This window comes from Hyla sarda, chromosome 10 (assembly GCF_029499605.1).
Source record: "Hyla sarda isolate aHylSar1 chromosome 10, aHylSar1.hap1, whole genome shotgun sequence".
NCBI classification, from domain to species: domain Eukaryota; kingdom Metazoa; phylum Chordata; class Amphibia; order Anura; family Hylidae; genus Hyla; species Hyla sarda.
In genome coordinates, this window is record NC_079198.1 from 97,841,291 (window position 1) to 97,856,697 (window position 15,407).

Below are 15,407 nucleotides of genomic sequence, written 5' to 3' on the forward strand. Positions count from 1 at the left end.
CATAAATCAGTTCAGCTTTCCGGTGCTCCCGTGGGCTGGAAAAGGTGGATACAGTCCTAGGAGACTCTTTCCTAGGACTGTATCTACCTTTTCCAGCCCACCGGAGCACCTCAAAGCTGAACTAATTTATGCAGGATAAGTCATCAACTGCCGAGCCGAGAAGTTCGTGACGAATCGAATTTACTGTAAGTTCCCTCATCTCTAGTCTACACATTGCTTATATTATGTGGGTAACATGGCAGAATACTGTATACCAGTGAAAAGGTGCAGGCTTTATATAAGTGTCCAGGAGTCTTACCACTTCATCTTCTGTCCAGCACTTCTCTATCAGTTTGGGAACCGGCTTCTTCACCAAACGTTGCAACGCCTTCCCGGCATCATAGTTGCTTTCATGTAGCTAGGAAAAAAAAAAAACACGTGAATATAGGTGAAATTACACCAAACAAAGTGAATACATTGATTTTATTTTTTTCAAGGTTTTATGTCTTTTCCGGCCTACTCCAATTCTGATTTGTGACCGCTCCATGAATAGATGTAGCAGCCAACATGGGCCATTTAGCATAGGTCTTATGTCCATGGAAGTAATAACATGGGGTCCAGTGCATCCTGTATTTTCCCTTTAATCGCAGAGGATAAACTCCAGAGAATTTCTTTTTTGGCCCAACATGGGTCAAAGGCATCAGAACTAGACATATACAGCAGAACATAGGATACAGGAAGCGGCCTGCAGAAGCCAAGCCGAGCACAGCAGACACTATAAGCCACCACTACTACTCCAAATACCCAGACAGGATACATTTCTAGCATTTCAGAGCAGCAGCTTACATACTGCCATGTTTTTCCTCAGACACCCCTCTTACTCCCTGCCAAGCTCTACTGGCCAAAAACAGAGCGGAGAACATGCCTCCTGATCCCTGGAGTCGAATGACAGCTCATGAAAGTAAACACAAATCTCTATCCATTTTTTTCTTCTTCTGCAAATGGATAAACAGCAGTTTTTTCCAAACAGGGTGCCTTCAGCTGTTGCAAAACCACAACTCCCAGCATGCCCGGACAGCCAAAGGCTGTCCGGGCATGCTGGGAGTTGTTGTTTTGCAACAGCTGGAGGCACCCTGGTTTAGATAACACTGATGCGGAATAAGGGTAGGATCACTTATTGCAGACACACTGCAGATTTTCTGCAGCAGAAAATGTGCCAAAGCCAAAGTGGATCCGGCTGTAAGGGAAAAGTATAACACTTTCCTTGATATATCCCCTTCCAGCTGGATCCACTTCTGTCTTTGGCACACATTGCAATGAGTTATCCTACCCTTACTGTATATTCCCCGTACCTGTTCAAATGCATGTATTAGCGGTGTGTGCACTGCCCTCCCTGGTACAGGAAAGACTGTTCTGCAAGCACCCACACAATTTAGAACCGTACATTAAGACTTTCGGACCAATATGCTGTATACAAATGAATAGAGTTGACCTAAACTAGTCTCATTCCAGACAACTCTAGGGAATCAGAACCCTTTAAAAGCAGAACAACTATTAAAAGACCAATCAATTGGTGGCCAATTCATTAGACTAGACAAATCAGTATCAATCACCAAATTAAACTTTTAATATAGTGTTCCTTATGTAATTAGCAGACGCTTTCCCATTCACATGCATTTAAAATTATCAAGATAAATATGTTAAAAATGTAATATAAAAAACAGCCACTAGGTGGCTCTGTTCTGTTCCCTGCCACATTTAATACATTGAGTTTGGTCTCATCCAACCCAGGAAGTGTTTCTCTGCACGGAGCTTGATTGTCAGCTGCACAGAAAGTGAAAGCTCCACAGATTATCACAGAAAGCTGCACAGACTGAAACCTGCTGGAGAGAAAAGGTATGATACACAGCTTTTTAAAGCTCTGAATTTTTTTTTTTTAAAGGGCTGGAGGGATGTTAGGAGTAGTTTGGGAACATAGCCTGAGTTAGTTTAGAACAGTTTATTTGATGACGGGTACTTTTTAAGGTAACCAAACAGACTTATAGCTTGATGTGTCCTGCATAACTGTATTGCTCTGGGAGGAATAAGCCAGAGATGCCAGAGCTGTCTGACTGCGGCTTACCCCTCCCTATACAGGACACGAACATTGAGCCGTGCTGAATGGTTATGTGTATGGGACTACGTTCAGCTCTATTAAAGTTCTATCCATTAGCCTCATCTTGTTTGGCCAAGCACCAAAAAGTCAAGGGCAAATGGGTCATGGTAAGATCATAAGTGAAGGAAGTTACGCACTGTAGTTAAATCCTATAGGTTGTTGGTTTATAGTGAGGTGTGTGTGTGTGTACCTAATGTTGGTTACACAGGTCTACAGGTTAAGAGCAGGGGGGGCAATTCTGCAATGTGACCACCACAACCTGCTGATGTAAACCTGGTGCACAGACTAACCCTGCACAGAGCGGGTACCTTCATGTAGAAAATGCCAATCCGCCGCCAGTGTGATCTCACCATTTCCTTTTTTAGTGACACAGCTGGAAGGCTCCTTGGTTTCATAATGAACTCCATTCCCCGTCTCTCACATCTCCACACGGCGCTGCATTCTAATTTATATCTTCAATTACAGTGCATATTCTGTAGATACCTTTCCTGTTTCTAAGCTGAATGGGGGTAGGAGAAGGCGGCTCTGGCAACCTGCGCTTCTATAATGACTCATTACATTGCCACTTCCACACAATATAAAAGGGACTTCAGACCCGCTTAGCCTCACGGATAGCAGACAGAAATGTCCATATTTTAAGATTTAGTCAATCTATAGGAATAAATTTGGTTAAGAGGAAGAAAATTACATTCCACGGTTTCGGTGGAAAAAAAGAAGGAGAAAAAAAAAAAGTGAGTTCGTGCATCTCTGGCGTCAGGAGTTTATGATCCGTTATCATATAATACGTTTGAAGTGATAGATGGACTATGAAAATGCTATCGTAAGGTCGATTCTAGAGGGCGGCGAACGGACAGTCGCTCCAAGCTCTGTACTCTGCATTTTAGAGCAAAAAATACAAAAATAATATTTATTGCTTACACTGCGAAGTCCACAGAACACACTGGGCATTCTTTGCTTTTCCTTATATCAGTGTTTCCCAACCAGGGTGCCTCCAGCTATAGTAAAACTACAACTCCCAGCATGCCCGGACAGCCTTTGGCTGTCCGGGCATGCTGGGAGCTGTAGTTTTGCAACAGCAGGAGGCACACTGGTTGGGAAACACTGCCTTATATAATGTCAACATAGATTGTTGCTGTTCACATCATCCCCGGTCCACAATGGGGCTCATAATGTACTCTCTCACATACACTAACAAACCTGTATGTTTTTGGAGTGTAAGGCTGCATTCACACCTCGTTCTTTACATACGGGTGCAGGATCCGGCTGGGGGAGGGGAAAACCGGGTGCTCCCGTACCCCAGCCGGATCAGCCCGTGACTCCATTTACTTAATGAGCCGACCGGAGTCAAACGGTGACTCCGGTCGGCTCAGTTTTGACCCGTATCCGGTTTTGGACCGGACCTAAAATCGTAGTATACTACGGTTTTAGGTCCGGTCAGGAAACTGCATATGGGTCAAAACTGAGCCGACCGGAGTCACCGTTTGACTCCGAACGGCTCATTAAGTAAATGGAGTCACGGGCTGATCCGGCTGGGGTACGGGAGCGCCCGGTTTTCCCCTCCCACAGCCGGATCCGGCACCCGTATGTAAAAAACTAGGTGTGAATGCAGCCTAAGAGGAAACTTGAATACCCAGATGAAACTCGTGAGAACATACAAACTCCCTGGAGCTGAATGGCAAGAAACCTAAGCACTGAGTTACCATGCTGCCCCAATATGGCTTGAATGGTGGGGAGGATAGAATACCAACACGCACACAAGATCAGAAACAGCAATAAGATTGGTTTATCAGCTATTGTCAAAGTCAACGGAATTGTCATTGAGGAGACCCAATCTGAAAATTACACAACCACTGAAGAGATGCGGAGGTCTCAAGGGATGACTTGCTTCCACCATCGGCTGTTCAGCCCTATATTTAGAAGGGTTCGTTTTACAGAGCTGCCGCCCACATTCTTATCCAGACACGTAAAGGGATACAGCACACCACTAATAGCCAACACAAAGACAAGGCCCAGTAAGTGCTACATTCCCGTGGATCACTACATCTTATCAGCTCCATGGGTGCCCCCTCACTCTTCTCTACAGACCTCTACTTAGCTGTGTCTGTGCAAAAAAACAAAACCTTAAATCACTGCACTAGCGGTGCTGATAGCAGGTGCTGCTGTTATTGCAGAAATAAAGCCCTGGATTGTCAAGTCTGATTTATAGCAGGAATGGAAACCTTATTGAATTTCCATAATAATAAATGACACTGCTCATCCAGGGCTCCTTTATATGTCCCAGGGCTGAATATAACTACCTGGAAAACCCAGAAGCAACAACAAAGAGCAAGGCTGTACAAAGAGCTCAGTGACATACATACAACACCGCCACTGTTTATTTTTATAGTGCTGACATATTCAGCAATGCTGTACAGAGAATGTGCCCTTTATGTCTATGCCTGAGCCTGAATTCTAAATCGAACATCCACGGTATCAAGCCAGCTAAAAAGAATGAAGGTCAAATGAACCACAATATAAACACTACTCAAAAAATATAAAGGGAACACTAAGATAATAAATCCTAGATCTGAATGAATGAACTAATCGTATGAAATACTTTCGTCTTTACATAGTTGAATGTGCTGACAACAAAATCACACAAAATGATCAATGGAAATCAAATTTATCAACCCATGGAGGTCTGGATATGGAGTCACACTCAAAATCAAAGTGGAAAACCACACTACAGGCTGATCCAACTTTATGTAATGTCCTTTAAAACAAGTCACAATGAGGCTCAGTAGTGTGTGTGGCCTCCACGTGCCCATATGACCTCCCTACAATGCCTGGGCATGGTCCTGATGAGGTGGCGGATGATCTCCTGAGGGATGTCCTCCCAGAACTGGACTAAAGCATCCACCAACTCCTGGACATTCTGTGATGCAACGTGGCGTTTGTGGATGGAGCGAGACTTGATGTCCCAGATGTGCTCAATCAGATTCAGATCTGGGGTACGGACGGGCCAGTCCATAGCATCAATGCCTTCCTCTTGCAGGAACTGCTGACACACTCCAGCCACATGAGGTCTTGCACAAAGGCGGAGGTAGCGGTCCTGCTGCTGGGTTGTTGCCCTCCTATGGCCTCCTCCACATCTCCTGATGTACTGGCCTTTCTCCTGGTAGCGCCTCCATGCTCTGGACACTATGCTGACAGACACAGCAAACCTTCTTGCCACAGCTCGCATTGATGTGCCATCCTGGATGAGCTGCACTACCTGAGCCACTTGTATGGGTTGTAGACTCCGTCTCATACTACCACTAGAGTGAAAGCACCGCCAGCATTCAAAAGTGACCAAAACATCAGCCCGGAAGCATAGGAACTGAGAAGTGGTCTGCACCTGCAGAACCACTCCTTTAATGGGGGTGTCTTGCTAATTGCCTATAATTTCCACCTGTTCCATTTGCACAACAGCATGTGATTTCACTGAAGTGTGATTGACTTGGAGTTACATTGTATTGTTAAAGTGTTCCCTTTATTTTTTTGAGCAGTGTATTTATCTCTGTAGGGGAAACAGAAGCTACAAATATCTAGATATCTACCCTGCAGCAACTGAAGGGTAAACTCAGTATCACATGGCTGTCCATGTAATGCATGCATGGGGTATAGCTGCACAGCCTTTTTAGAGGGGGGTCTGAAATGGGCCCTGTTAATTGGTATTAAGGTACGTTGACATCTCTGTTATGTAGATCCGCTGCATAACACACAATGAAACACAAAAAAGCCCAATGACTAATGGGGTCTGTGGGGTTTCCAATATGATTTCTATATTTTTACTGGACAAAAATACAGCTTGCTACATTTTTGTTCAATACTGTATTTTTAACAGAATCTGCAACAGAGGCCCTGGAAGAACTTCTGATGGAAATGTAAACATAGCCTTAAAGGGCTTTCCTACTAAAAAAAATGTCACCTATGCACAGGAGTCTATGATCATCCCTTGTGAATAAACGAGCAGCAGTGCGCTTGATGGACCACTCACCCATTCCCTCATGTAGGACTGACAAGATTGCAAAGTGTGACCTCCAGCAGTCTGCCTAGCATTAAAAAAAGTGGCGCAAGTCCACTGCTGCTTCATTGACAAGTGACATTTGGGGATGGCTATTCCTGGTGATCCTGGCAGTCAGATTCACAGCGACCACACATGTTTTACCTACCCTGTGGATAGGGGACATGATTTTTGTGGGGAAACACTTTCATAAAGCATACAGATAAGGATGACTTCATTAGAAAACTTATATATATATACACATACACACATATACACACACACATACGCATACACACACACAGTGACCCCCCAACCTACGATGGCCCCGACATACAATAATTTCAACATGCGATGGCCTCTCAGAGGCCATCGCATGTTCAAGGCAGCAACAACATACGATGCTTTTGTATGTCGAGGGCCATCGCATAAACCACTATCCGGCAGCGCAGACTGCTTCAGCTGCCACCGGATAGCCGTTTGCGGTGCCCCGTGTGCTCCGGTGATGGTCTCCTACCATCGCCAGCTCTCTCCATAGTCGTCATCATGTCGCCGCGCACGCCCTCCCGTCATCCAATAGGAGCGGCGTGCGTGCGTAGTGACGTGATGACGGAGACACGTGATCCCGGGGGCACCACGGGGACGTGGAGACAGCGATGGAGGGCGACATCCAGGGCAGCGGTGACAGTCCGGAGCGGCGGGGACAGGAGAGTACAACTTCCTATACTTTACATTGCACGGATCCCTCAACATTCGATGGTTTCAACAAACGATGGTCCATTTGGAACGGATTACCATCGTATGTTGAGGGACCATTGTATGTATGTATATTTTTGTGCATCGGTCTGGCTTGCAAATCACGCCCAGTCCCACAAAGCAATGTCCCCTTCTATTTTCAGCTTACAATATCTTCATCACAAATCAGTCCCACCTAGGGGACATGGGGACGGGACATGATAACAATATAGAGGACAGGATATGAAGTCAAAAGCTCCCTCCTTTTTTTTTTTTTCCTTCCTAATCCTTGTTGGGAGGAAAATTAACAATCGGGCAACGCCGGGTACTCAGCTAGTACAGAATATAATTCAAGGCACCACACAGGGCAGGCGCTGCTGCTAGACAAACTAGGCAGCTGCCTAAGGTGCAGCCAGGGAGGGATTAAGATAGGAACTGATAAAGCTGCAGCTCCAGGCCCCTACCTGAAAATAGGGTCAGACAAAAAAATTAATGTGTAAACAAAGTCACACGGAAGTTTGAGCTAGACTGCAGTGTGAGTTTGCGAACAGAACATGCTGGCACAGAGGTCAGCTTAACAACTATATGGGGATTCAAAGGGGACCTAATTACTATATGGGGAATAAAAGTTGACCCTTACTACTATATAGGGGCACAGAATAAGCATGAAACTATAATGGCCTAGGTCCCCAAACTGTGAACCTCAATCAGAGTTGTAGTTTTGCAGTACCTGGAGGTCCACAGTTTGAAGAGCACTGCTATATAAGGACACAGAGGGAACAGATTGGGCATAACAATATATACTTCTATGAAAGAAAAAGACGGCACTCACCACTGTCTGTGTGACTCCCTGACCTGTGTACTACGGTCCATGCACAGATATTGAAGAATTAAGATTTGTGAATTTGCTGTATGGTGAGTGCTGTCTTTCTTTCATGCAAGTATCTATCCATGTTTGTGTTTTGGACTGAGCACCATCACATGCAAAGAAGGTGCGCTACCGGTACGACATCTGAGTGTGTATTGGCAGTGCCGGTCATCTGTGTCAGTGGCATAACAATATATGGTGGCACAGAGGTGGGCCTAATAATATTAGGGCATAGAGGTGGGTTTAACTACTATATGGGGGCACAGAGTAGGCATAATACTATATGGGAGAAAAGAGGGTACCTACTTACTATATAATTTGGAATGAGAGTAGCTGGCCTTGCCTAGGACACATTATAGTCTAGCAGTGGTATTGGAACCAGTCCATATTGCAGTGTACTGCCTCCTGGACACTATAGGATTACATTCATGTAAAGGTTTAGTATAATCACATGGGTCACAGGCAGGATACAGTAGCTTAAAGCCGCATGAAGTGCAATAGATAGATAAGTTCCCCCCATTTCTAAATGATCTCTTCCAAACTATTTCCTGCTATTGCTAAAAGCATATTTTTGTCCTGTATATCAATCAAGCACGTCAGTTGTACATTTAGGACAAAGTATCCTGTAAGGCATGTGGTGTCTTCATGTATTGCCCATAAGAGAAGCTTAGTAGCAGGAGGCAGATTGATAGCTTTGATGTATAAACTTACTAGCAGATCTGACAGCTATAATGAGTTCTACCAAACACAAACACCTCCTGTGATGCCTTATAAGAGAGACGTGTAACCTGTAGCTCCCTGGCTGTTATACCGGTGAGAGGCCTTCCAGCACCAAGGCCGCAGGTTGTCTAAGCCCGCCTTACTGGAACAAGGTAAAAGCATATACTGTTGACTACAGGATACTGTAGTTATCTGCACAGCAAAACCTGTTCCAGTAAGGGGCTGCATCCGCACATTGAATGTACTAGGTATAAAACGTATAAAAAAAAACAAAAAAAAACGTGTTCAGATACAAGAGCGCACATCTTCAATGACTAATATTTATCCGTCAATAACAGTCATCCACCTCTCAAATATGAGAACATTCTGCGCTGTGATTCATCTACCTTGTCAATGAACACAACTGGAAATTGTCATTTATTTTGCTGCAACCATCAGACGGCTGAAAATCACTTACAGTACCTCCCTGGTGATTTGGGAAGCTTTAACAACTACACACTGTGCCAAGATAATACCGCACACATCCTGCAGTCTATCTGGGCTTTTCTGGATATAAGTGCAATGTGAATAAATGTCTAAAGAAAAAAGCACTGACTCAATGCTAAACATCAATCATAAACTAAAGTATAACAACTACATTGTGAATAAGATGACAGATGAATGATTTCAGTGGCTATATATATGGACGCGCTCACAGCGACTACTTACTGTGTTAAGTGCATTCAGCGTTGTATCGTCACGAGAAGCAGCAATACAGCCATCTTCTGTAGATCCACCATCGCACATCCCTGCAAAAGCAGCCATGCTCCTGTCCAAACAAATGCACATGTATTAAGTATGTTGGTTTGTGAAATGCATTATAGCATTTGCTTTTGAAAATGAAAGAAGTTTGCAACTTTTGCTTCTAAAAACTGAAATTTTGAGGTGCAAAATGAATGTGAAAATACTGTATGTGCACATAGCTAAAGGAAATATTTTTTACAAAGCAGATTTGTAACACATAATTCTCAGATTGTCTTACTCATTTCCATGGCATCTGCACAGATGATTGGAATGGATTGTCAGTGTCAGAAATTTGCCATGTGTGAACTCCCCCTAAGAGGATTTTCACACACTGCAGAAAATCTGCTCTATTTACCTGAATGGGCATGTGCATGTTTTTTTTGTTTTTTTTTGGGGCTAACTTTATTTAGGCAAATCGAATAGTTGTAGAAGTTTCTGTAACAAATGTGTCATATGTGAACATACTTGATCAACCGTAGATAGTCAGGTGGGACAAATAACTGGAGGGAAAAGCTCTGCGCACATTTTGTCACACACTACTTACCAAACTATGGCCAAAAGAATTTACGTCACTTATTCCGACTGGAAAGTGTGTCGGAAATACAGAGCACAGGTTAGCCCCAAAGTAAGGGGCTAATCTGTGTGCAAAATGTGCCAACCCCTTCATTGTCATGATCAATGGAGGTCCCAAACTTTGGACCACCAGTGGTGTTGCAAATTCTAGCTACATACCATAATATTCTAAGACGGGAATACCCCTTTAATTTTCAGTGTCCACTTGTCAGGTTTATAGAAAGCTGTGAACTACAGAGGTATCAGTGGCTATAGGTATTTTATTTTAAGTTGTGATATCTCTTGTTGTTAGTAAAAGCTACAATTTGACCAATTTAACAAGAAAACTGCCATTAACCCCTTAAGGACCAGGCCATTTTTCATTTTTGCACTTTTGTTTTTTCCTCTTTTTTCCTCCACTTTTGTAACTTTTGGGGGCTTTCAATTCCTCGCAGTGCACTCTTTGGTAAAAATTACACCTTTATTCTGTAGGTCCATAAAATTAAAATTATACCCAACTTATATAGGTATGATTTTGTTAGATAAATTAGCATGTATAAAAATGTCCTCTTATAACTATAACTTGTTTTCTTTTTCCATATATGAGGATGTATGGGGACTCATATTTTGTGCCTGTAGTTGTTATTGGTAACATTTTTGTTTTGATGGGACTTTTTGATCACTTTTTTTAGGGTATACAAAGTCACGAAGAATACGCAACTCTGGACTTTTTTTTTTTTATGTATACGCCATTGACCGTGCGGTTAAAGTAACGTTACATTTTTATAAATAGGACATTTACACATGTGGCAATACATTTTTTTTAAATGGTAAAAAGGGGGTGATTCTAAATTTTATTAGGGAAGGGGTTACATTTTTATATTTATTTTTTTATACAATTTTACAGTCCCCATGGGGCACTATTATATGCAATCTTCAGATTGCATACTCTGTTCATTAATGCAGAGCACTGATCAGTGTCATCGGTTCTCTGCTGCTCCAGCCTGCCATGGCTGGAGCATCAGATCATCAATCGGACAGCGGTGAGACAGGTAAGGGCCCTCCCGCCATCCTCTCAGCGGATTAGGACACCGCGGTGGTCCCAATCAGCACTGCTGAGCAGCCGGGATGTGTTTTAAAATAAAAACAGTTTAGACACTGCGATCGGTGATGTCCGGCATTAGCCACTGGTCCCGGCCACCCCGCTATGACCCGCGCTCAGTTCCTGAGCGAGCGTCATAGGTGAGTGGGACAAGGCGTACAGGTACGACCTTCGTCTTTAAGAGGTTAACCTGTAGGGGATGGACGGCGTATGGGTACGCCATCGCATCCTGGTACTTAAGGACGGAGGGCGTACCTGTACACCCTCGTCCCGTTCCCGGGGTTTGAAGCACACTCATGAGCAGAGCGCACGTAAAACCCGGTGGGTCCCGACTACTATCGGCAGCCAGGACCAAGGTTTAATGCTGGGAACCGCCGATCAGGCCGTTGCCCGGCATTAACCCTTTAGACGCTGCGATCTAAAAACGAAAGTAGAATGTCCCAGCAGCTCCGTGGAACTGATCGGGACCATCACAGAGAAATTGCGATGTACCGATCAGCTAACTGGACAGCAGGAGGGTCCTCACCTGCCTCCTTGCTGTCCGATCTGTGATCTTTATTAACCCCTTCCTAATAAAAGTTTGAATCCCCCTCCCCTATTCCCATTGGGTATCCTTGTAACCGTATGGACCTACAGAATAAAGAAAAGGTGTCACTTTTACTGAAAAGTGCACTGCGTAGAAACGGAAGCCCCCAAAAGTTACAAAATGGCATTTTTTTTAATTTCACCCACAAATACATTTTTTTTTTTGCTTCGCCACAGATTAGGTTATAAAATAAGTGATGTCAGTACAAAGTACAATTGGTGCCGCAAAAAACAAGCCCTCATATAGGTCTGTAGGTGGAAAATTGAAAGCATTATGATTTTTAGAAGGGAAGGAGGAAAAAAATGAAAGGGCAAAAATGAAAGCCAAGTCCTTAAGGTCAAAATGGGCTTCGTCCCCAAGGGGTTAAAGGTGCAATTTGCAATAAAGCAGCTACACTTCTAGTCATTATGCCAGGCTTAAAGTGTACCTGTCAGATCCCACTGAAAGAAAAAAACAACATGTTACTCAGTATCTAATCCTGACCATGAATATCTAATTTTATGCATCTATCACCTATATTTATTATAAAAATACCTCTTTTCATTTGCTCAGTGTATGAAATCCTCTCTAACCTTTCGTGTCCCTCCTTGTGGTAGTGGGAGGTTATTGGTGTGTCTGCTCAAGCAGCCTTGTCCATGACTCATGGACAAGCTGATGCCAATTTTAACTGCTAAAACAGAACTGGTATCACTAAGTGTAAAATGGCAAATTTCACCATATGTTCACAAGGGCATAGTTGAAGAAAGGCCTGTGGGAGATAGTGTTTGGCTCACCTGGCTGCCCTCAGATACATCAGCAGATCGCAGTCATTGACACCCGGCATCCACACCAGCTCTTCATGCTGAGTGATGGGATCTCGGTCAGGGGAAGGGAAAGGTTGTAGATCAGGAAGCTTGGCCTGTGGAGTACAGTATGATGTTAGCCACCCTCAATGAAACATGACATCTGAAGAATACTCTCCACAAGTAAAACTGAACAACGGCGAGAAGGTGAGAACCAAATCAACAAATAGTAGTTACCATGGCAGGTTATAGCTAAGAGATTAATAATAAATGCTCAGCAAGCAAACAAGGTGGCCTATTTGAAAGGTTTTATTGACTTCCATAGTAAATCAGCAGGGACTAGTTCTAGCCATATTCAGATTGATACAAACCAACAGGAATGCACTGGCAAACCTGTAGCATCTGGCCGGTATCACTAAAAATATGCAAAAAAAAACAAACAAAAAATGCAAGCGTAGGCTCTGGGGAGTAAACTCCGCCATCTTACAGATAGGACTGTGTCGGGAGACCTAATTAGCAGCTCAGTCATCTGCAGTGATATTAGCAGTAAGGATGGAGAGCACTTCACCGCCAACGGCTCCAGCCTCTGTAATTACTTCTTCCGGATGCAATACAAATCATACTTAAAAAGGCAATATTTATCTGGAAGCTGCCAATTACAAGGCACGGGTTCAGGGCCTTAGGCTGGGCTTTAACGCCCACAATTAGAAGGGCAATTTCTGCAGCAATATGGCACAGGACATCCATAAAGTATTGTAGCTGGGTTGCAGATCTTTTGTGAAACTCCAACCATTAGCCTTACAGCATACCTGTCCTCTTTATAAACTTTTAACATGTCCTAGTGACACGTCAGAAGTTTTGGGAGTCCAAGTGCTGAGACCCCCAATGATAGCTATACGTTTCTGCCCCTTCATCTTAGCAAAGCATTGTGCCGTATTGTTTTTACTTGGCGCTCCTCAGCCACACAAGCAGTGGTTATATTCATAGACCACTTTCCAAGGAGATGAAGCAGTGCCGAACAGCCTAGCACTCATCTGAATCCGTCCGCATTGAACGCTGGATGCTGCACAGAGATTGTGGGGGTCCCAGCTGCGGGACCCCCGCGATCAGACATCTTATCCTCTATCCTTTGGATAGGGGATAAGATGTCTAGGGACGGAGTACCCCTTTAAATCTGTTTTTCCACAAGGGCAGCAAGACAGCAATCTTTGAGTATTCTTAACAGGTTAAAGAGAGTTTATATTTAAGGTATAAAATGGCCGGTGACCATTGACATACGGTATTTATACAGTAGGCTTCTTTTGGACCCGCAGACCGCAGCCGATATGAGCACAGAATGGATATACTGAAGCATGTTAATAGGAGCCAATTATTGGGAGTCAGCGATTAATGTATTTTTCGGGTGACCGTTCACTTACATTATTGTTGGCTGTAACCCTGTTTACATAAGGAAACGTGCTGCCTACAAATGAGCATTTGTAAGGCCAAATGATCCCAGCGATCAGCCTACAAATGATTGTTTGCTTGTCTGTCCACTGATCGCCGCACCTTTTACACAGGCAAAAATCAGCCTGTTCAACTGACTTAGCACTATGTAGAAGGCCATTAAAGGGGTACTCCACCCCTAGACATCTTATCCACTATCCAAAGGATAGGGGATAAGATGTCAGATCGCCGGGGTCCCGCTGCTGTGGACCCCCGGAATCTCCAATGCGGCACCCCGCTATCATTACTGCACAGAGAGAGTTCGCTCTGCACGAAATGACGGACAATACAGGGGCCGGAGCATCGTTACGTCACGGCTCCGCCCCTTCGTGACGTCACGGCCCGCCCCCTCAATACAAGTCTATGGGAGGGGGCGTGGCGGTCCTCACGCCTCCTGCCATAGACTTGCATTAAGGGGGCGGGCCGTGACGTCACGAGGTGCGGAGCCGCGACGTCACGCTGCTCCGTCCCCTGTATCGTCCGTCATTACGCACAGAGAGAACTCGCTCTGTGCAGTAATGATAGCGGGTGCCGCAGCGGAGATCCCGGGGGTCCCCAGCAGCGGGACCCCGGCGATCTGACATCTTATCCCCTATCCTTTGGATAGGGGATAAGATGTCTAGGGGTGGAGTACCCCAGTAATGATAATAGGAAAACAAAAAAACAAAGACAAAAAGCATACAAATAAAATTTACCTGGTGACTTGGCCCCACGCGAATCTCACCTTGGGTGCTATTCAGCCTCCTGTAACACAAACACATTAGAATGAGTCTACAAGAAATGTAATTATATTATATATAAATGATAAAAATAAGGGGAAAATGGTGCAAAGGAGGATCTGTAACCTCTACATTTCCATATAATACATGCACAGAAATGAGTAAACAAGTTTACACAGTGTCACAGTGTGAACAGGCTGTAGCAGGTGGCACTAGATCTGCAGAACAAGTTGCAGATTGCGACTGAAAGATCCGCACAGAGGTGATTGAGTTCAATGTTGGCTGCTAGCCACAGCCAGCGGTGCCAAGACTGGATGACCCCTGGAGACTGAGCGTCTGTACCTGCTGTATCCAGCAGAGACTAGGGCCCTAATATTGCTATACTGTGCCAGTTGTAGGGACAAACAATCCCAATATACTCTTACATTAACATATACTTTTTATCTAATAAAAAAACAAGAGATACTGAAAACTTATAGGACAGATTTTTTTTATTTTGTTGAATATTTTTATCTTTTATTATTTAGTTATTATTTTATTTAGATAGCTCATTTAGACTTAAATACATGGGGAGATTTATCAAAATCTGTCCAGAGAAAAAAAATTACTGAGTTGCCCATAGCAACCAATCAGATCGCTTCTTTCATCATTGAAAAGGCCTCTGAAAAATGAAAGAAGTGATCTGATTGGTTGCTATGGGCAACTGGGCACCTTTTCCTCTGGACAGGTTTTGATAAATCTCCCCTACAGTGTTTACAACCTTTATGTAATAATCAGGTCTGTATTGTGTCTGGGGCTGGTACTCTCGGCTAGATAACCAGAACAACCAGATTCACAGGGGAAAAAATCATCTATAAGAAAATCTGCTTTGCAGAAAAAAAAAAGAATCAGCCGTGTACCAAGAGGTACCCCCATCT

At 43.9% G+C, this 15,407-nt stretch overlaps 1 protein-coding gene across 4 annotated transcripts in view; it reads right to left on the bottom strand.

Annotated features, from left to right (window-relative positions):
• RERE (arginine-glutamic acid dipeptide repeats) overlaps nucleotides 1-15,407 on the bottom strand; it is a 363,134-nt gene that overhangs the window by 42,110 nt on the left and 305,617 nt on the right. For all 4 annotated transcript variants that reach the window (XR_008848528.1, XM_056544467.1, XM_056544468.1 and 1 more), the window contains 4 exons: nucleotides 14,467-14,515; nucleotides 12,278-12,402; nucleotides 9,190-9,289; nucleotides 299-397 (listed from right to left, as the gene is read on the bottom strand). Coding sequence is in view for 3 of the 4 variants with exons in the window: in XM_056544467.1 (XP_056400442.1) it covers nucleotides 299-397; nucleotides 9,190-9,289; nucleotides 12,278-12,402; nucleotides 14,467-14,515 (373 nt within the window). In the remaining variant the exon portion in view is untranslated. The remainder of the gene's footprint in view (nucleotides 1-298; nucleotides 398-9,189; nucleotides 9,290-12,277; nucleotides 12,403-14,466; nucleotides 14,516-15,407) is intronic.